This window comes from Nicotiana tabacum, chromosome 5 (genome assembly GCF_000715075.1).
Source record: "Nicotiana tabacum cultivar K326 chromosome 5, ASM71507v2, whole genome shotgun sequence".
Taxonomy (NCBI): Eukaryota; Viridiplantae; Streptophyta; class Magnoliopsida; order Solanales; family Solanaceae; genus Nicotiana; species Nicotiana tabacum.
In genome coordinates, this window is record NC_134084.1 from 104,000,086 (window position 1) to 104,020,555 (window position 20,470).

The following is a 20,470-nucleotide window of genomic DNA, read 5'->3' on the forward strand; positions in this document are numbered from 1 at the left end:
TTTGTAAAATTACAAGTGTATCTACTTTTCGGGTAACTTCAAACATACGGGCATGAAGTAACAAAGACAATCACACAAACTTTAGTTCATAGTGCAATGACAAACTTCAATTCAATAAAATTACAACATATTTTGGCTGAAGCTTTTGTTTTGTAATTGCTGAACTTCAACATTCTAGGAGCTGAAAGTTTGTTTAGTATTTGCTGAATTTCAGCATTATAGGAGCTAAAGTTTGTTTAGTATTCGCTCAGCTTCAGCATTCTAGGAGCTAAAGTTTGTTTTGTATTTGCTGAACTTCAGCATTTTAAGAGTTGAAGTTTGTTTTGTATTTGCTGAACTTCAGCATTCTAGGAGCTAAAGTTTTTATTTATATTTGCTGAACTTCAGTCCGATTATTTATTAATTGAAAACATAAATATGTGCAATGGATATAAATTTACGAGTATTTTGTGCTAATTCATTGCCTAGACAAAAAATGGATACCTAACTAGAAACAAAGGAGACGAAGTGCAAAAACGATGCATCAGCAATTTAACATTAAGCTACAGCAGAAAACAATGAAAGAATCTGTCTGTTTCTTGCTCTGTTCATAAAATGCCTCTTCTATTGAAAGCTTGGAGGTGGGTGACAATTGAGTGGAAAATCTTGAGAAGAAGAAAACAAGGAGGAGAAGGAGGGGAGAAAGATGACTGAAATTGTTTAAAAAATGGGTACAAGTTAAAACTTTAAAAAAAATAGGAATAGATTAAATGAGGCGATCAAATAGGACGCGTGCGATTTTTACTTTTTGAACCAAATTCGAAATTTGAAATATGATTAAACCCACGTGCACACCATTAAAATTTGAAATCTGATTGAACTCACGTCACGTGCTCACCATTAAACTTTTATCTCATTTTCCAAAATTTTTAAATTTTCAGTTATGAAAAATTTCATTTTGGTTATAAAGTGCCGCCCAAATCCATTTTGAAAATTTGCCAATGTGCCTATCTCTACGCTATCTTTCTTCTCATTTCCCCCCACAAAGCAGAGTGAAGCCTCAACAAGAATCCTAACATAAACCCAGTAGATTTTCAAGGTAATTTCTTGCTCAGAATACCTCAATTTCATTTTGGAAATACGAAATTTATTCATTTGCTATCAAATGGATCTGCTGATGGAAATTTTGTTTTTTCTTTTAAAAAACTAACATTCATTTTTTTGGGAATAAAATTGGTCTGAATAGAGCGGAATAGATAGATGATTCTCATTAATCATGGCTAATTTGCTGTTAAAATGTAGTTAATCGAGTAATTTGATAATATCTTTTTTGGTTTAATACTAGAGTTGAAGATTTAGTAAGAATGGCGGAGGGCAGAGACAGATTAACTAGGCTGGAAGATCCAATATACGTCTACAGTCGTCGACGGAGGTCAATTGGCAGAGGCGGCATTGAGATCTTTCAGGATGAATCAGAAGCGAGCACTGCCGTAGTTCCCCTACGGACTACGCCGACGACGGTAAGAACGTCCGGCGGTGGTCGTGGGCGAAATTTGCGTGGAACTCCGGTCAGGGCGATTGGTAGTCAGAACATTTCGCCGGGAGGCCGGGGACGATGGCGCGGGCGTCGCAGTGTACTTCCTTCTTGGTATCCAAGAACTCCTCTCCGTGACATCACTTCTATTGTCAGGGTAACTGCTTAGTTCACTCTCTAATGTTTTTTCAGTTTGTTGAGCAGAATCTTGATTTGCAATTCATACCTAATTTCTAGTTTGTTTGTTTTGTGAGATCTAAGTCTGTTTCCAGTTTAAGCTTTTCGCAACTTGTTTGCTATTAGTGATGTCTATGCTTAATATAGGAAGTTTTACTTGTTTCACTTGTTCAGATGTCTGGTAAAAATCTGTCACTATAGTAGTTTTGCGATTGTCAATGGAAGTTATGCTTCCATTTCGCTCTATATTACTGACATGAATAGTGTTCTGTAACCAAGTTGAATTAGTGCTAAACATTCCTAAAATAATTTCTATTTCACCGATCATTGTGAACAAGTACATGAGCCATATAAAAAGTTATGTTATGTGCAAACATTTAAGATATCCTTTTATCTTCTACATAAATATGTTTATGAGAGAGGTACGAGTATGATTGGCATATATAGCCCAGGGGTCTGTTGATAAATCACTCTGAACATGGTCAAGTGGGAATCCATAAGGGAAATGATGGATTAAGAACAGAGGTTCATTATCATTGACAGTGGTGGGTGCAAGGCAAACATAGATTCCATCAATAAAACAATAAACCATATGACCTTCAACACAGACAAACAATATGTCCTCCATAACATATAGTTGGCTTAATCAAAGAACAGTAAAATCAGGATTTTTATGCCATAGAGAGGTTGTGAAATGCGAGGGGTAAGGAAAGGAGAACGAATCAAACATTTAAGCTGTGATGGAATAGGATAGAGGAAGAATGAAGATAGGGACCGAGGCTAATCTGATACCATGAGATAAGATATGTATCACCATATCATTGTGAACGGGCACGTTTTATACATAAAATGAGTATATTCTTGTATAGAGATTAAGCAAAGCTTAGATATAAGAACTTACACAAAATTTATCAATTGCCTCCTAATAGATTTTGTGTTTCTTTTTGTTCCTTTTCAGTTATCTATGAATTATGCAGGCCCAGCATCTTTTACTAACTCAACTGGTCAGCTATCCAACTTAAAGAGACAAAATAAGATCAATGTCCTTAGCTGCCTAATGCTTTCAATTCAAATTTCCTATGATAACTTTGCAATTATAAAGTAGAAAGAGACCGGATAAATTCATTGCTCCTCTTGAGAAAGCTTTTAAATGCTTGTGGCCTAATGTTATTATTCCAGTTAAGAGTTTTAAAAATCTTGCTATAGGGCAGCATCTAGTTGTACTGCACAAGTGCTATGAGCTCAGCTCTATGAGCTCTCCCAGGGTTTTTATATGCTAGAAACTATTAGACTGGACTTCAATGTTTTGTTACATCTCAACATAGCTGAATGTCCCAAAATTAAATTTTAGTTATATAATTCTAATGAAGAAATCCTTGGCATCATGTCAACTGGATGAGCCTGATTGTAATTGGATTCCTCCATAGGCTATTGAAAGAACAAGAGCCCGCTTGAGAGAAAGTGAAGGCGAACAACTTGAGAGACTTCTACCCCAGGACCATACTGATCTTGATCCTTCTGAATCTACATCAGGTGCTCAACTTGAGCACAAGAATCCTATGATTACTCCACGTCCAAAAGTCAGAAGCAGGTATCATCCCAAATCTGTTGGTAAGGTGCCAAAGATATTGCTTGATATCACCAATCAAAAAAGTTCTGAAGACACTGATTGCCTCACACCACAAAGAAAGTTGCTGAACTCAATTGACACTGCTGAGAAAGCTGTGATGGACGAACTGCATAAAATGAAGAGGGCCCCTAGTGCTAGAAAAGAAGAGAGGGAAAAAAGAGTGAAAACTTTAATGTCCATGCGCTGATTTTTCATCTGATGTCCAACTCAATCAAGGTTGAGGCAAACAGGCTTTGAAATTTTGGAGGAAAGGAGAAAGTGCAGCTGACCGGCCAGGTAAAGACGATCATCTTCTGATGATCAAGCTATTAGTTGAATCAGGATATCGCTGATATCTTTCTGATCCTTATTAGTAACTGGAGTTAAAACTGTACCTTGTGGAATTGATTTTCACGCATTGAAGTTTATGATTTGTATTTCATCATTAGTTGGAGATATGCGTTTGAATATGTACATAATGGCTAACATTGGAATCATACATGAGTTCTCTTTAGGAGTCGTTTGGTAGGATGCATTAGATAAAATAATGCATGTATTAGCTTTGTGTATTAATAATACATTGTTTGATAGACATTTTGAACTTATGCATTAGTTATGCATCCTATTTGGTATTATCCTATGCATAACTAATGCATAGAAAACAATGGTATTAGCAATGCAATGAGTTTTAATGCATGCATTAGTTTAGTTAAAGACAAAATTGTCCTTCAACATTTATGCTTGATTAAAATATGCTAGTTATTGTATTGATGGAAGTTTAAAATAATCCAAATACTGAGAAATAAAATTATAGCGCTAGTAAATAAATAAATACTTAGCATATTTCCTTTTTTATAAATAAATATTTAGTTCTATTTTACAATATAGGTAGACAAATTAAATAATTTTTTTAAAACTTTTTCATATAAAAATATTTCTCAAAATATGTTTCATTTAGAAAGTTAAAGTGATGGACTGGTTTTGAGGGCATTTTTGTAAACAAACAATTCTTTTAGAAATTGCACAATGCTTTAATACATCAAACCAAACAATGAATAAGAAATATGTCAGCATAACTAATACTAGCATAATTAATACCAGTATTACTAATACACCCTATTCAGCATTATTCTTATGCATCCTACCATAATAAGGTGAGGCAGTTCTGTTTTCTGTGCACTTCTTTTGTACTCCCCACAAATAGGATCATAATTAACACAATAATACTACCATCTGCTAGAACAAACATTGATAAACTGGCTGGATAACGACTAAAATAATGTTGGACAGGACCCTATATCTTAATTTGACTTAAACTTGGGTTCTGTGCATCTTAAGGTGTCACTTTGATGCTGCACATTTGAAGGCCCCATTGGCCATTTGTCTTACAATCTGTTTGCATGCATTGATTATTTGAGGACCTTGGTGCAGTTGTATTGTATCCATGATTTTCTCATTTTCTATGTCCAATTTAATGTGATATTGCCAATATTGATCTATTCCATGCCATCAAATGTCTATTCTGGCCCTGTCTCCTGGATTCATCTTTATGTGGATTAGGAAACCAGTATTTAGTGATTAAATACTTGTTCAGTATACAAATCCTGAAACAGAAGCTTAATTCCACCATACTTGTATCAGCATTTGTTTCATTTGTGTGCATGGAGGTGGTACTTAAGAGGAATTGACTGTGGTGCTTGGTCACAAACTCACAGCTCTAGTAGGTATCCACTCCCTTTTCAAGGAACCCATATGCGACAGTGAGATTTCCCTGTCATTGTTAGAGGAAAAAGAGAGTGTTTCCCTTTTCAAACTCCTTAGTGGTGCAATTCTGAATTAGTTGGGACCCAAGGATGCGGGACACCGGGTAAAAAAGAAAAAAGAGAAAGAAAATACCCCTCTTAGATATTGTATGGGTAGTAGGAGGCCAATTCTGTGTTGGTTCCTTCAATATTAAACTATATTTTTCCGAACTATTATTTCTGACAAATAAATACAGAAATTTTACCAACTACATCTTAATAGTATTATTTTTCCATTTCACATTATTTCCTTTCCAATTGTATACCTGTATATACTGTGTAACCCTGCATATATTTGTCTGAATATTCATCTTTTCTCTGATCGTTTTCTTTTACTCATCTTTTTGTTGCAATTGAAGAAGTGGGAAATTAAAGTAGCACCTTTGAATTTTTGTACCATCTACCAACTACATCCTAACATCTTTTTCATTCACATCTTTTTCTTTATCAATATGTGCCTAGCTACATATGTACTCCCTCCGTCTCATATTATGTGTTGAATTTGGTCTTTTACACGCTCCTTAAGAAATATTATTTAGGAAAGGGTTTGGACTATTCTACCCATATTTATGTCATAAGATATAATCTCTCTTTATTGAATATTTATTCTATTTATGTGTTATCTCTATCTTCAAAAACAATTATTACTAAGGGTAACTATCATCTAAAAATAATCAGTATTTTCTTGAACTTCTAAAACGACAAATAATTTGAGACAACTATTTTTAGTACAATCAGTATTTTCTTCTAAAAAATAATCAGTACTATCATCTAAAAATAATCAGCATTTTCTTCTAAGGAAAATAATCAGCATTTTCTTCTAAGGAACTTCTAAAAAATAATCAGTATTTTCTTGAACTTCTAAGGGAGTACTATCATCTGACTCTTTACCTTCTTCTCTCATCATTTGGAATATATATAATTTTATTGTTTGACTTTGTATTAGGATGTCATACGCTTAGAAATCTAGATCACCTAATCTCTTCTAGATGGAGTCAATGGTCTCTACTCTCTACTAGGGGTGTCAATGGTTCGGTTCGGCCTGTTATTTTATAAAGTTTGTATTATACTAATTTTTCGGTTATTCTATTATGCATAACCAAAATTAGACTTTTCGAAACCGTCCCAATCATGTCGGTTTCACTTCGGTATCGGTACGGTTCGGTTAATTTTTAGTATTTTTTTAAATGTCATGTAAAATTCACCAGTAAAAGTAGAATGCTAGTTCTTTTATAGGACGTAGCAAAACTCTCTAGATATTTTTACTGTTTAAAAGGTGATGAATTAAAAAAACATGAAAGATGACTAAAGTATAGATACATTAACTATTCGACAACAACTTTAAAGAAAGCAAGTAAAAGCAAAGAAAATATAAATCACACAAGTGGAAAGATATTAACCAAACTGAAACTCAAGAATAAAGTCTATATTAAATATTCGAAAAGATAAATCTAAATTATATGAAAGGAAACATATTCAATACATTATAGTTTGCTACTCATAATCGCGGGAATACTTTGTGTCTTCTTAATAAAGATACTTGAAATAACTTAGTTTAAGTATAAGTAGGATAATAGGTTTTAGGAATTAGTATTTTGAGCTTAATTGCTTGTTGGCTTGTAACAGTTTTCATAATTCCAAGGTCCAATAAAAAATTTAATGCTTTATTAGTTTTAAGCTTACTATATAAATATATTTTTCGCATGTAAAATTTATTCAGTACGATTTGGTATTTTTTCGGTTTATTTTTATAAAATAAAAAATCTACCTTAATTATCGGTACGGTTATAGATTTATATAAAAACCTACGGTTTCTTTAAAAGAAACCTAAGAATCGGTTCAGTACGGTATAATTCGGTCGGTTTAGTCGGTTTTCAAATATCCATGGACACCCCTGCTCTCTACCATGAGTCCACGACTATTGGGAAAACCAGGTGATCTTGAAAAGGACGACACAACTAAATCTTTTCAAAATGGAAATGGGATAAAACTAATTTTCATGAATTGTCATCTAATCCCTTTCAACAACATCCAAATGGATGCATGAATTTCCCTACACTACAACTTGCCCATACAAGAACTTTGACTTTAATTTTGTTTTACTAATAATTACCATTTCTTTCAGATGGAACATGGGCTATATTTATTTTTCATTATCTTTGTTAATAAAGGGATTGTACTTTATGATTAGAATTAGAACCCTGTATCTAAGTGGTGTAAAGTTTCCTGGTAACAACTAAACTTTAACTCCAATACCATATCAATGTATCTCAATTATTAGCTACAAAAAGAATTTTCTTGTTCTATTTTTGCATTTGTTTTGGATAAATGGAGAATTCTCAAATTCACCATCTCCTTTCCTTTCCACTACTACCCAAATTCTCAGACATGGTCAATTCTCTTGATGATTACCTAAATTAATTAAAATTAGTGAAGAAAACAAGTTCAAAAGAAGAAAGAGACTAACTAATAGTAGTACTTTTTATCATTTTACTGTAACTAATTTTTCATCTCTATACACAACACTATCATAAGGATTGGTCCTGGAAGTGGAACAGAAAAAAGAAAAAAAAAACAGAAATATTTGGGAAAATTTAAGTCAAGAAAGATTATAGAAGGCTAAGTCGCTAATTAAGAGTTTCTCCTATTCCTGTCGAGGGCGAGCCAGCCAGAGAGAGCTGAGAGCTCGAAGCCGATGAAAATACTCGCCGATTGCCAGAAAACACCTCGCGGCTTGACGAGTAGTCAAGATTTGATGCAGCCTATGAATCGTTTGGTGCCTCAGATTGTCAGCCTGTAAGAGAAAATAATTACAACTGCTAGCCAATAAACATATATTATACACTAACTATATATCTGCCCACTATTTTTCAGGTGGGCGATGATTTGGTGGCAAGTCCCAAAGTTTCTATATTGAGGATATAATAATTGATGTAATAATACAAGAAATCAGAAATTTGTGGATTTCTTTCTTTCTCATTCTGTCTGAGCAACTTAGGAGTTATGGTGCATGGTCTGAAACTCTGAATTGTCAAGAGGTTTATGACTTATGACATCATAAAAATATGGGCCTATAATTATTTATGATAGAGATATTCTCCCCCCCCCCCAACCCCAAACACACAACACACAGTTGTTTGTTAGTATCATTTCTACAAGTTTGTTAGGAGTACTATGTTTCTAATTCATCTTTCCTTTAGGCATCCGATATTTAAAAATAACTGGCCGATTAATTCAAATTCACATTGGATATCAAATTCATAAGTTAAAAAATTAGAATTAATATACCTGTCTAAGGAAGCCTTCAACAGTAGAGAGTTTGTTCATGGCAAGAGCCATTTGGCCCATATAATTGGCCATATTCTGTGGGCAAGCCAATGCATCAGAGGCAATTGTGTCTGAGAGAGACTGATTTAGAGATTCCAATCCTTGTGAGAGAGCATCCTCAGCTTCTTGTGTTGATTGTTGTAATCCACAAATTCCCATTAGTTGGTTTTCTGTTAATGGCTCAATCTGACTCAGTATTATCTGCTCAAACATTTTTTTATAAAACACCAAAACCAAATTAATTAGTTGTACACCGACGGTGTAAGAACCTTTTAAAGTGAAACTGATTTTCTTAAAAAATAAAAGACGCAATTTGCTATAATAAGTTAAATTGCATTGACTCATAAAGTAGAAGAACAATTAGCTAATCCAAATAAAAACCTCCATAACGATATCAAAATGACCTTAATTAATAAAAATAAATAGTGAGGTAGTTGAGATAAAATATAAAGTACAATAGTCATTTTGTTTCTTGTTACTGAATAGGAGTACCAACTAAAGTTAATACATCTAGAAGAAAGCATGACTGATTCTTTGCGTCAATGAAAGAGAGATAAAGAACATAATACGTCATTGGATAGCCGTGCAAAGAACATCAATAACCCCTCCCCCCCCCCCCCCCCCAAAAAAAAAAAAAAATTCCCCACCAAAGAAAGAAAATTTCCCAAATAAACTTATTGACTACTTTTTTTTAGACTAGCATTTAGGCTAGCTTTCACTCATTTCGATTTCATGAGCTATTTGCTATTTCTCACCAGCAAAACTATTAATGAATAATTCTTTCCAAAGGCGAACACTTATTTGTAGGAAAATAAAATTTATATGTAATAAAGCATGTATACCCATATGAGGAAGAAACATGAAAGAAATTAAGAATCAGCAAAGATAGTAAGGGACATACATGGCTTTATGGTTGAGTAGGGAATAATACCTAACAGGATTCTATAAGGGAAAGTTTTTGAGATCTCTCTGATAATATTACACAAAAGTCACAGAACATCATGAGATGTTCGCACCAGTGCACCCACAGGTGACATCATTGAATAAAATTGTTGTATTTCTGGTGAGGTATCTCATGATATATGTCTCTCCACGTTCTTACTCCTAATTCACCATTTTCTATTCCTTCTCCAAACAAACTGAATATACTCTAATTAATCACATGTTCACTAACTCAAAACCAGACTTGACAAGGGAAGAACACAAAATTAAAAAGAAACACACACACACGTATAATGCAAACTAGGGTTTGCATGCATGATTCTATAATAATCAGATGGTGATCATGTACCGATACACTTCGCTATAATTTTGTATACTGACAATGTGTGTATATATATATATTACGTAAACTATTTACCAAAGATATGAGTTTCTATGTACGTATTATATACACTGACAATGTAAAATATATTTTTTCAATAATCAGTGCATTTTAACAAGTTAATTTAGAGGTCTGCATACGTACTTTGAGAAGCTCGGATGGCCGGAAATCTCCCATCCACAAGAAACAACGTTCAGCTGGAGTCTTCCATAAACCAGAAACGAGATGAAAGACATCAGACTTTGCAAGCATGCATTTGAGGTTCATAATCTCGTCATAATGTGTTATACAATTTTCGACGTAGATACGAAGTTCGTTCTCCTGCAAATGCTCCTGTACTGCATTCCTAAGCTCACACATTAGACGATGGTGTTCCTCCAGCCATCTTGCGTACTCCAAGTCAAAAATTGCAGCATCTAAATTCATGCAAAAAAAAAAGTTTACTGTAACTTATGTATAATGATACTGAAATGAAAATTTTATACTAGCAGTTCAATTTAACCTACCTCTTCTATTTCAGTTTATGTGACTTTATTTTCTTTTTGGTTTGTTTCAAGAAAGAATGACTTCTTTATAAATTTGTAAATAAATTATATATTTATACTTCCCTGAAGATGTTACAGCTACTCAAATATCATAAATAATGGCATATTTAAAATCATAAGTTTTATAATCAGCGACACACATATGACTTGTTTAAGATTCAACAACAACAACAATAACCCAGTATAATTTCACTTAGTGGGGTCTGAGGAGGGTAGTGTGTACGCAGACCTTACCCCTATCCTCGGGTAGAGAGGTTGTTTCCAGATAGACCCCCGACATCCTTCCCTCCAAGAACTTCTCACCTTGCTCTTGGGGAAACTTGTTTAAGATTACGAGTTTTAAAGGTCTTGTATTTTGTTTTCTTAAACTTTCGTGTCAATCAAATAGGGTCGCATAAAATAAAACGGAGTAAATGCTGGAAAGGCTTATTTTCTTATTTTACAGGTAACTAATTAATACTACTAATTATGAGCCATTACATGCAATTATTTTTTAAATGATCAGATAAGATGTACGTATAATTCTTGTACACGATTAGTGTATAAAAGTCAAATTCCAATACAAAGTGGCCTGAAATAGGATTAGTACCTGAGCTGATATTGGCCATATTAACTGCAAGGGCTTGTTCTCCCGCTTGAAGAGCATTTCCCCCAACATAAAATCCCTTGACAATGCAATAATTTTTTTTCTTCAGACATCATAAATTACTGAAGATTACACAAATATCTTATTTAGTAAAATCTTAAGAATTAGTTGAGCTGGGAAGAGAAATGTAATTACTTGAGATCTGGCCCTTTGTATTTCTTGCTCTAATTGAGCGAGTCTTATTCTACTTGACTCTAGCTGTTGAACATAAGCCTGTAATGGAACAGGTAGAATGAAACAAAGTTTCCATAAAATAATTCTCAAGCATGATGTCATTAATTGTTTCAACAGTAACACTAATAACTAGTACAAAGTAAAAGAATGATTATTAGAACCTTTTTCCTAAGTCTGCTTTTCCTAGCTGCCTCCCTATTCTGAGCAAGTCTCCTTAATGTCTGCAAGAAAAAGAGTAAATTCACAATATTATTAAGATAATTTATATGAAATAAAGTGGGACTAGTAACATGAAAAATAGAACAGATTACCTTGGCCGTAAGTAATTAAATTACATTGATAATAATATAATATGATCAGAAATTAAATCCCACGTACCTTGGGGTCTGGTGTTTTGGGTGCATCTTGCTCTGAACTTGAAGTTGGACCCTTCCGAATTCCCTCACGCTGAGACCACATTTGACAGCAGAAAGGATTTTAAGGTTAAAAAAAAAATTAAAGAAAAAGGATGAAAAAGAAAAGACAACATTATCAAGGTGAAAGTGATATAAAACCTTACATATAAAAGTAGGTTTTGAAAAATGAGAAATGATACCTTAGCAGTTTTGGGTGGTTCCAGTCCAGAAGCTGAAGGAACAATATCAGTTTTAGCCATGGACGGCTGAGATGATTTGTTGGAACCACTTGTTGCTTGAGAAACTAATCCATTATTTGCCTACCAAACAAATAGATGGCAAAGTCCGTTTTATGTTAATTCAAAACCCAAGTAGTTAATTAATTCAAAACCCAAGTAGTTAACATCAAGAAATGAAACATTTTAACGGTCTTTCTAGCTATACATAGCTACATATGTTATCCATATTTTTATTGGATTTGAGTTAAATACTCGGCATTGTAAAAAAAATTTACGCTATAAGTGTCAACTTTATTAATGAAAAGTGGATTTAATTAAATTAATATACACGGATGATGTAAAGATTCTTTTGGACTATAGTTAATTTTAACATATGATAGTAGGTTAATTACTATATTTATTAAATTACAAAATGTTTATCAAGAGATTTACTTTTATAATTACCTAATAAATAGCCTGATTGTGTAAATATTCTTTACATTATAAGTGCGTATAGAAAAATTATCACATGAAATGCTAATTACCGCCAACTAATTAACCTAATAGTGTAACACGTGAGTGTGGGGAACTTAAACTCTTAATTCTCAATATATATACCTTAGTTGAGGAAGGCTCGATATGCATTGGTTGTGATGGAAAAATGTTGAGAGTTGGTGGCCTCACCCCAGAATTATCTGCAAATAATTTCACAGAAATAGAAATCAAGTCCTTTAATTTGTATATTATTATATGTCTAAAAAGAGATCCTTCTGTCTTTCTGACATGTCATGCATTTTTGAGCTTCTTGTAAATATACAGATCTACAGAAGAAAAGAAAAAAAGGACCAATGGAACACAGTAAAAGCTTGCGAAAAAGAGAGGAAACACAAAATCTTTTCATTCGTACAGTAAGGATAAAAATCTTTATCTGTTGAAAACAGGAAAAAAAAAAGAGGAAAAGTTCTTTTGGTTGTAAGAGGATCTGGTCAAAGTAAGTACGGAGTTATCAGATTTTAATTTGCGAAACATGCTTTTCTCATGACTAAAAGCATAACCATTCCCAAGAGAGAATCTCAACAGAACAAACCTAAAATTAAATAGAAAACAAAAGCTAAGTCATTTACTATTAATCAGAAAAAAAAAAAAAAAAAAAAAAACTGGATAACAATTTAGTAGGAAATTAATTACTAAGAAATTAAGCTCACGTCTTTGATCTTGGATTGAAGAAGGCTCTTGTCCATCAAGATAAAGAAAAAGTGCTTGATCTAGTTCTCCCAAATCATAAGCTCCACTATTATCTTTGTTTCTGCTCAAAACAAAAAAGAATTTGAATTACACAAAACAAAAACAAAAAGTAAAGAAATGAAGAGATGGGTTTTTTGTTGTTAATTACATGAAATTTCCAGGATTTGATGAAGAAGATGAGTGCTGCTGAAACAGACCAAAAGAAATCTGATTACTATTATTTTGAAGTTGGTGCTGATCATGTTGCTGCTGAGGACTATGAAAAAACTGTTGTTGGCTGCTTCCAAAAGAAATTTGACTATTATTATTTAGTAAAAGGTCGTCATTACTTTTGTTAGAGGAAGCCATGAAATGAACTCCAATAAAAAGCTTATTTTCTTCTTCTGTTGAATAAGATCCTTGAAATCCCATTTATAGAGCTATTCTTGGACTTCAACAATATAATCACCATAACTGACTCATATATATAGAAATATAACTAAAGAGAGCCATATATATCTCGAGTCGGTGTAACGTTTGAGGTTTTGATCTTTGAGGATAAGGAAATGAAGCAAAAGACAAAGCTATTTTAAGCACTAGAGAAGAAGAATCAACACTTGTTTCTTTTTTCTTTTAAATAAATTCCACTCGGCGAAACTATAAAATTAAATTGCAGAAACTATATCTCGCTTAGGGTCTAAAGAAACCGCTTTTGAGCTTCCTTGTACTACCATCTCAGTCTTGTTTCTTGATATGACATTATGGTCCTCCTTCTTATTCATTATTGCCATTGACATTTTATCAAAGGTGGTGTCCGCGTACGGAACGGGCCCAGAAATTTAATGTGACGGGGCACAATATTCTATTCAATCTGTGGCTCTTAAAGATTTTTAGTGTTAAGGGTGCGAAGTGATTTAAATTAATCATTTTCAAGATATAGACATATACATGTACAAGATTTCTGCCAAAGTTTACGGAGTCCGATAACCCCTCAACCTAAGCCATAGGTCCGCCTCTGTTCGCGTAGTTTACGTGCACATACTATTTTATCAGGTATTTGATACCCCTGTCAGCACAAATATTAAGACTTAATAGTAATTCTATTTATCAAAACTTAAGCAGATGGAAAGAAAACGTAATATTTTTTTACCTCCTACTCCAGTACTAGAAATTGACATTGACATTTTTAATGCGGTTATTTTCGAGGAGATAATTAGGACGTTTTATTTGAGTTTTGACTATATTTTTACTTAAAATTAAATCATACAAATTATGTTGATTTATTAAATATATAAACCGAAGTATGAAAATAAAACCAGTTGAATGTCACTCCAAATTCAAATTTGTTTCATTAAGTTAAAGTAAAATCATTTGAATGTCAGTCCAAATTCAAATTTGTTTCATCAAATTTACTAGAGATTTACGGACAAAATATTGATACTTGGCAAGTAGTAATAGCACGTATTAACTTTGCTACCTTTAAGTTTGAAAAGGACACAACACAAAATCACAACTGGAGTAAAAGTTGATGGACTTAATCACCTTTTACTCAATGATTTACCTTTTACCTTTGAGTTTTGTAGCGCAAAAGATTGCACGATGACCCTCTCAACCCTAGCTAGTCATTTCTTTTTAATATTAATTTTCCCCCTATTTAGCTTATTGCACGAGTTTTTGAATAGTAGAAGGAACTATATTGTGATGTGCATATATATTCTTATCTATGAGAAGAGAAAGCGAGGGTAACAAACAAGACAAATTAAAGAAAGTATGTACACAAATACTAGTAGATAAGAGCAAATTAAGAAGTGAAGAGGTTGTCAACAGAAACAACATAATATGTATCATTCTTGATTCAATAAATGTAACTGAAAATAATTACTAATATAATGGGCGCACTTTCAAAATATCGGCATGGAAGATATGAAAGAAAAAGGTCAAGGAAAACTAAAAATTTGACATTAAATTTGATGGATTGGTATTACATAGTCATATGATCATATATACGACTGTATGTGTCCTTTCTTCTTATGTGTTCAAGCTTAAGCAGATAAAGTCGTTCCATACTTGTGCTGGTGGAAGATAATAAAATGTATCATGTAAAATAATTTGAGGTGTGAAAATTGGTTCTAATACTTTGATTATAAGAAAAATATTTACCAGTACTCAAGGACGAAAAGATATTTTTCTTATACGAGAGATAGAGAAAGAGTTATAGGTAAGGAGACAATTCCTCCACACTTGCTTTTTCCGATATAAAACACCCTTTGTTTTTTACAATACAAGCAATAATAAATATTTCAAAGACATCAAATACACACGTAAGGAATCAAAATGAGAAGGTCAATCCATTTTTAAAGGGATTACAAATACATATTTAATCAAAGAATATATTGACTAATTAAACAAAAAACATATTTACCGATTTGAAATTTCAAAATTGATTAATTAACTAAGAAGAAAGACAAAGGGGTTTTTGCTTAACTAAGAATATATTATAATTTTAAAAGCATTTTATAAATAGCATTAATTTTAAGAACATGGTTGACTTTCAAGAGTCAACCCACCTAATCTTACCTGATCAGGGGGTTCAGGATTAGCTAATTATTTATAAGCATTAAGCACCATTGAAGCATCTGGCCGAGTGTAGAGACATGCGGAGCAACTGGGTAGTTTCATTTCTCTTAATCTCGATTTATTTGGTAGCACTTGTTGATTCTTTTCCAAAAAAATATTAATTAGGTAATTGTCATATTCTCTTTTTATTAAATATATAAATAGACATTTAAAGTTGATAAAAATATCATATATTTTAATTATCCTTATGATCAAATAGACACCTTTTTTTTTGGCGGAATTGTGTCTCGTTGCTCAATAATTATTGTATATCGCCATTACTTATTAGAAAAGGAAGAATAACTTCTTTTCATCCACGTAATATCTAATTATGAGGGTCATTGTCAAGAAGTATGCGCATAAAAAAAGAAGGTAAAATCATTTACACCCTTTAATTTTGCTTTAAAAATTAAAAAAAATTCACAACTTTGAATAATAGATATTCTTCCCCTCTTATCCTGTGCAGTTTCTGTTTTGCTCTTGGTATTTTCATCTTCCATATATGTAATACCTTTTATATATTATGTATAATTTTTAATTTCTTAACCTAAGTAAAAATACCTATAGTTTAATTAATTTTATATCTTATTATAGTTTTTATTTAATTTATTAACTCTATAGATAGAATAACCTTTTTATGAATTTGTTACAAAATCTAACACTATCTTTTATGCTTGTTATTATAATATTATGTGCATTAGGTATGTATGTATATATTTATGTATGTATTTTCGTGCGTGTGTGTATTTTGTTGTGACATTTTCTCCTCTATCGTCTATATAAATAGACGAGTTTAATGTTATTAGTGGAATATTTTCTAAAATCTAATTTTAAATTTATTTACAATATAAATATATAATCTTTTAGAAATTTACTATAAAATTTACCTCTATTTCTATTAGTTATTTCTTATATTACCTGCACTGAAATATGTTTATAAGTTTTTCACTCTCTTTTATTTTTACTTGTATAGATAGATATTAGTTTTTTTTTTTGCTCATTTATTTCATTATAGAACATCACTAACTTATGTATTTAATTACTTTTCTCACTTTTTTTTGTCCGCGAAATAATTTTTTTTTATAGATAAGTCTTTACATAGAAACTTTAAAACAAATCTTATTTTAAAGTAGTAAATAAAACACAAAGGTTGATAATATAATGGTAAAATAGGCATTTAAAAGAGTCGATTGACATATGAGGAGGAAAATATTTATCATTCAAAGTTGGGGAGAGAGTTTAATTTTTAAGTAAATTAGAGGCGTAAGTGATTTTTTCCTTTTCAAGAAATAGATTGGGGAGGTGGAGAAGAAAAGAATATCATCGTCCTTTATTAAATACATGGCCAAGAGTGGGTTGCTCTAGTGGTGAGGTTGTGAGTTCGACACCCAAGAGCAAGGCGAGAAGTTTTTGGAGAGAGGGATGCTGAGGGTCTATCGGAAACAACTTCTTTACTCCAGGGTAGGGGCAAAGTATGTGTATATACTGTCCTCCCAGATCTATTAGTGAGATTATACTGGATTGTTGTTGTTGTTGGTATTGTTTTATTCAAAACAGCAAGTAGTGTGCATCTAAGTTCTCAATTAATTTATATATTTTACTTGTTTTACCTTGGCCCGCTCTTCAACCTCCCTCTTCACAAAGAGGCCCCATATGAGATAGTAAACTTAAACTATATACACACTAAATATTTTAATATTATTAGTGAATTCTAACTTGTAATAATATATTTATATTATTTTATTAGATTACTAAATAATGTGTCAAGAAATTTATTTGTAATTATTGTAGACATCGAAATTTTAAAGGATCAATCCAAATCCTAAATTAAAGATACTGCATGACTCTTGAAATCCTAGGAGTTTATTAGGGTTTCTTGGATGTTACTTTACCCTAAACTCTAACTCACACCTATATAAAGGGATACATATTCCCTTGAAGAGGCGTCTCAAAATCCCATAAGCTCTTGGGATATTCACAAAGAGATCAAAATATGGCCGGATGCTTTTTGACAATCAAATAATTCAAGAAGCTGGAGATCAAATACTTCCCTAGGAGGTCTGCATTATCCTACATTCGAGAAATACACGGCTTCAGCCATCGAATCACGGAGATAATTAGGAGAGAAGAATCAAGGGATAAACAGAATTGTACTCACAATTGATTAGTAAAAAAAAATTCTCTTATTTTGTGATTGCAATTTATTTTTCATATGTTGAAAATTAGTGATAAACAATTATCTAACAAGTGATCTAATTGTCTGGATATTTTTTGTACTATCAATTTGTAGAACTTAAAACTCTGTGAAATAAAACATTGAGAAGAAACAAATGATTTGGATTAGGTATATCCACAAAATCCTCCAAGGATTATAAACTTATTTATTGTACTTTTAGGTCGCTTTTAAGGCAAATAAATCAAATATTATATTTCAACTAACTACTTCGATTGGCCAAGTCTAACACTTCCAAGCAGAAAATGATGAGCAACTACAAAGAAAATCATGTCACCTGAAAGAATGGAGGAAGGAATAGGAAAATTAGAATTTGAAACTCCAACAATTTCTTTCCTTTCTTTATTTCATATTTTTCATGTACAAACTACTAAATAATGTCGGAATAATGAATGATAAAAAGCGTGGAATTTTCCTAGAAGTTTCTCTTCATTATAAATAATGTTAGCTCTTTTTTAGTTAATTAATTTTTGCTGCTCATTAAAAATTAGGTCACCAACCTTGTCTATTCCATTTAATTTAAAATAGCGAAGGATCTTTTTAGAAATGGCGAATTTATTAGCAAAAGTTACGTACAAAAAATGAGACAGACGAATATGAATGCAACCACTTATTGGAATGAAAAAGAGAACAAGAGAAATTAACTTAAATAGCTGCCCGTTTAAAGAATGCTGACGGATGTACATCCAAGGGAGAGTGTTATAAATATATTATATTATGGATGTTCATTTAGTACTCTGTTGTAAATAAGCTTCCTGAAGAAGCTTATCCATATGGGACTCCACCGTAAATATGTTTATCTATTTAAGTACTCTATTGGAAATAAGCTTCCTGAAGAAGCTTATCACTTCGATACCCGGTTATGGATAAACATTACCCCCGGTAGAAGATTATCCATACCGGGTATAATAAGCTTATCCTTTCAGTACCCAGTTATGGATAAATATTATCCCCGGTAGAAGATTATCCATACCGGGTATAATAAGCTTATCCTTTCAGTACCCAGTTATGGATAAACATTACCCCGGTAGAAGATTATCCACATCTGGTATAGTATCAGCTTACACAGCAGCTTCCTTTCTTCTATAAATAGAAGAGATTTCAGTTCATTATGTACATCAGTTTGAATTCGAATAATATATCAGCTTCTCTTTATATTTGTCTTTACTTTACAATATTTATTTTATAACACGTTATCAGCACGAGACTCTGCCATCTCGAGCAAATATTTTGAAAGTATATGAGGTAAGAACTTTCTTTTCCTAAATAATGTCAAATCTTTCTAAACTTGAATTTGTAGCCCTGGATATATCGGGCAAAAGCTATATGTCTTGGGTGCTTGATGCTGAAATTCATCTTGATGCGATGGGTCTGGCAGACACCATCAAAGACAAAAATCAGGCATCAAACCAATACCGTGCCAAAGCAATGATATTCCTACGTCATCACCTTGATGAGGGCCTGAAAATGAAATATCTTACTGTTAAAGATCCAGTCATACTGTGGAATAATTTGAAAGATAGATATGACCACCTGAAGATGGTCGTTCTTCCACAGGCACGATATGATTGGACTCATCTAAGGCTACAAGATTTTAAATCTATCAGTGAGTATAATTCTGCTATGTTCAGAATTATTTCCCAATTGAAGTTATGTGGTGATAATATTACTGATCATGATATGTTGGAGAAAACTTTCACCACTTTTCATGCCTCGAATATGCTCCTGCAGCAGCAATATCGAGAGATGGGATTTAAAAAGTATTCTGAACTTATCTCACATCTTCTTATAGCCGAGCAACATAATGGGCTATTAATGAAAAATCATGAAAGCCGACCTACTGGTTCTTGTCCATTCCCTGAAGTGAATGAGACGAACTTCCACCAGGCTAAACGTGGAAAAGGTCGTGGCCCCAGTCGTGGTCATGATCGTGGTCGGGAAAGAAACTCTAATCATGGTAATAATAATGACCAAAGAACACTCCTCACCACCAGCAGTGGAAAAGGAAGGAACAAAAGCATGAAGCGGTGCAAGCACTAAATGCAGAAAATGCATGCTATAGATGTGAAGAAAAAGGGCACTGGTCACGTACTTGTCGTACGCCAAAGCACCTGGTTGAGCTTTATCAAGCCTCCCTAAAGAAGACAGAGAAAAATGCTGAAGCAAATTTTATTTCTGAAGATAATTTAGACTTCATGCATTTGGATGTAACTGATTACCTTGCACTCCCAGAAGGAGAAACAAGTCATGTAATCGGTGGTGAATCTGTAGAAATGTAAATATTTTAATTTTTGTTATTTGTAATAGATAGTATGGTTATGTAATTATTGTACATAAAGAAAAATTATGATTTGATAATGATGTTTACTATAATATATCTTGTTTATGTCATTTTGAAGAATATGGATAACATTATTAGATCAACTTAAACTCTAGTAGAGTTTGCAAGAAATATACAACCATAAGAAGTGGTTATATTTCGTATATCTCATTGTAATTATATTTTGTTAACTACCAGAAGTGGTATATGCCTATGATCACCAGAAGTGATAATTTAGGCTTTCTATGGTTACAATTGAAGATAAGCTACATAAATATTCTCTATATTAAATGCACGCCTCGATTTTCTCCTGAAGTAGTAAATATTTTAAAAGAGGTTGAAGCATC

General features: G+C 32.5%; 2 protein-coding genes across 2 annotated transcripts; one reads left to right on the forward strand and one right to left on the reverse strand.

Moving 5' to 3' along the window:
- Positions 1 to 940: 940 nt before the first annotated feature.
- LOC107786481 (protein POLYCHOME-like) lies at positions 941 to 3,739 on the forward strand. Its single transcript, XM_016607969.2, has 3 exons — positions 941 to 1,078; positions 1,325 to 1,670; positions 3,118 to 3,739. Exons 2-3 carry the CDS (start codon positions 1,344 to 1,346, stop codon positions 3,505 to 3,507), a joined length of 717 nt encoding a protein of 238 aa, XP_016463455.1. The 5' UTR covers positions 941 to 1,078; positions 1,325 to 1,343; the 3' UTR covers positions 3,508 to 3,739.
- Positions 3,740 to 7,545: 3,806 nt separating this feature from the next.
- On the reverse strand, positions 7,546 to 13,532 carry LOC107786482 (bZIP transcription factor TGA10-like). The gene is made up of 11 exons (XM_016607970.2): positions 13,124 to 13,532; positions 12,936 to 13,036; positions 12,349 to 12,425; positions 11,713 to 11,832; positions 11,496 to 11,564; positions 11,279 to 11,338; positions 11,079 to 11,156; positions 10,887 to 10,962; positions 9,897 to 10,168; positions 8,390 to 8,629; positions 7,546 to 7,895 (listed from the first exon to the last, which is right to left on the reverse strand). Exons 1-11 carry the CDS (start codon positions 13,384 to 13,386, stop codon positions 7,746 to 7,748), a joined length of 1,506 nt encoding a protein of 501 aa, XP_016463456.1. The 5' UTR covers positions 13,387 to 13,532; the 3' UTR covers positions 7,546 to 7,745.
- Between the last annotated feature and the right edge of the window lie 6,938 nt (positions 13,533 to 20,470).

What these genes read in the sequence shown, in the direction of transcription:
- LOC107786481 (XM_016607969.2), top strand. Translation starts at nt 1,344, where the DNA reads ATGGCGGAGGGCAGAGACAGATTAACTAGGCTGGAAGATCCAATATAC. An exon ending in ACATCACTTCTATTGTCAGG is followed by an intron (nt 1,671 to 3,117) that starts GTAACTGCTTAG and finishes ATTCCTCCATAG; the next exon opens with GCTATTGAAAGAACAAGAGC.
- LOC107786482 (XM_016607970.2), bottom strand. Translation starts at nt 13,386, where the DNA reads ATGGGATTTCAAGGATCTTATTCAACAGAAGAAGAAAATAAGCTTTTT. An exon ending in TCAAATCCTGGAAATTTCAT is followed by an intron (nt 13,037 to 13,123) that starts GTAATTAACAAC and finishes TGTTTTGAGCAG; the next exon opens with AAACAAAGATAATAGTGGAG. An exon ending in AACCACCCAAAACTGCTAAG is followed by an intron (nt 11,565 to 11,712) that starts GTATCATTTCTC and finishes ATGTGGTCTCAG; the next exon opens with CGTGAGGGAATTCGGAAGGG.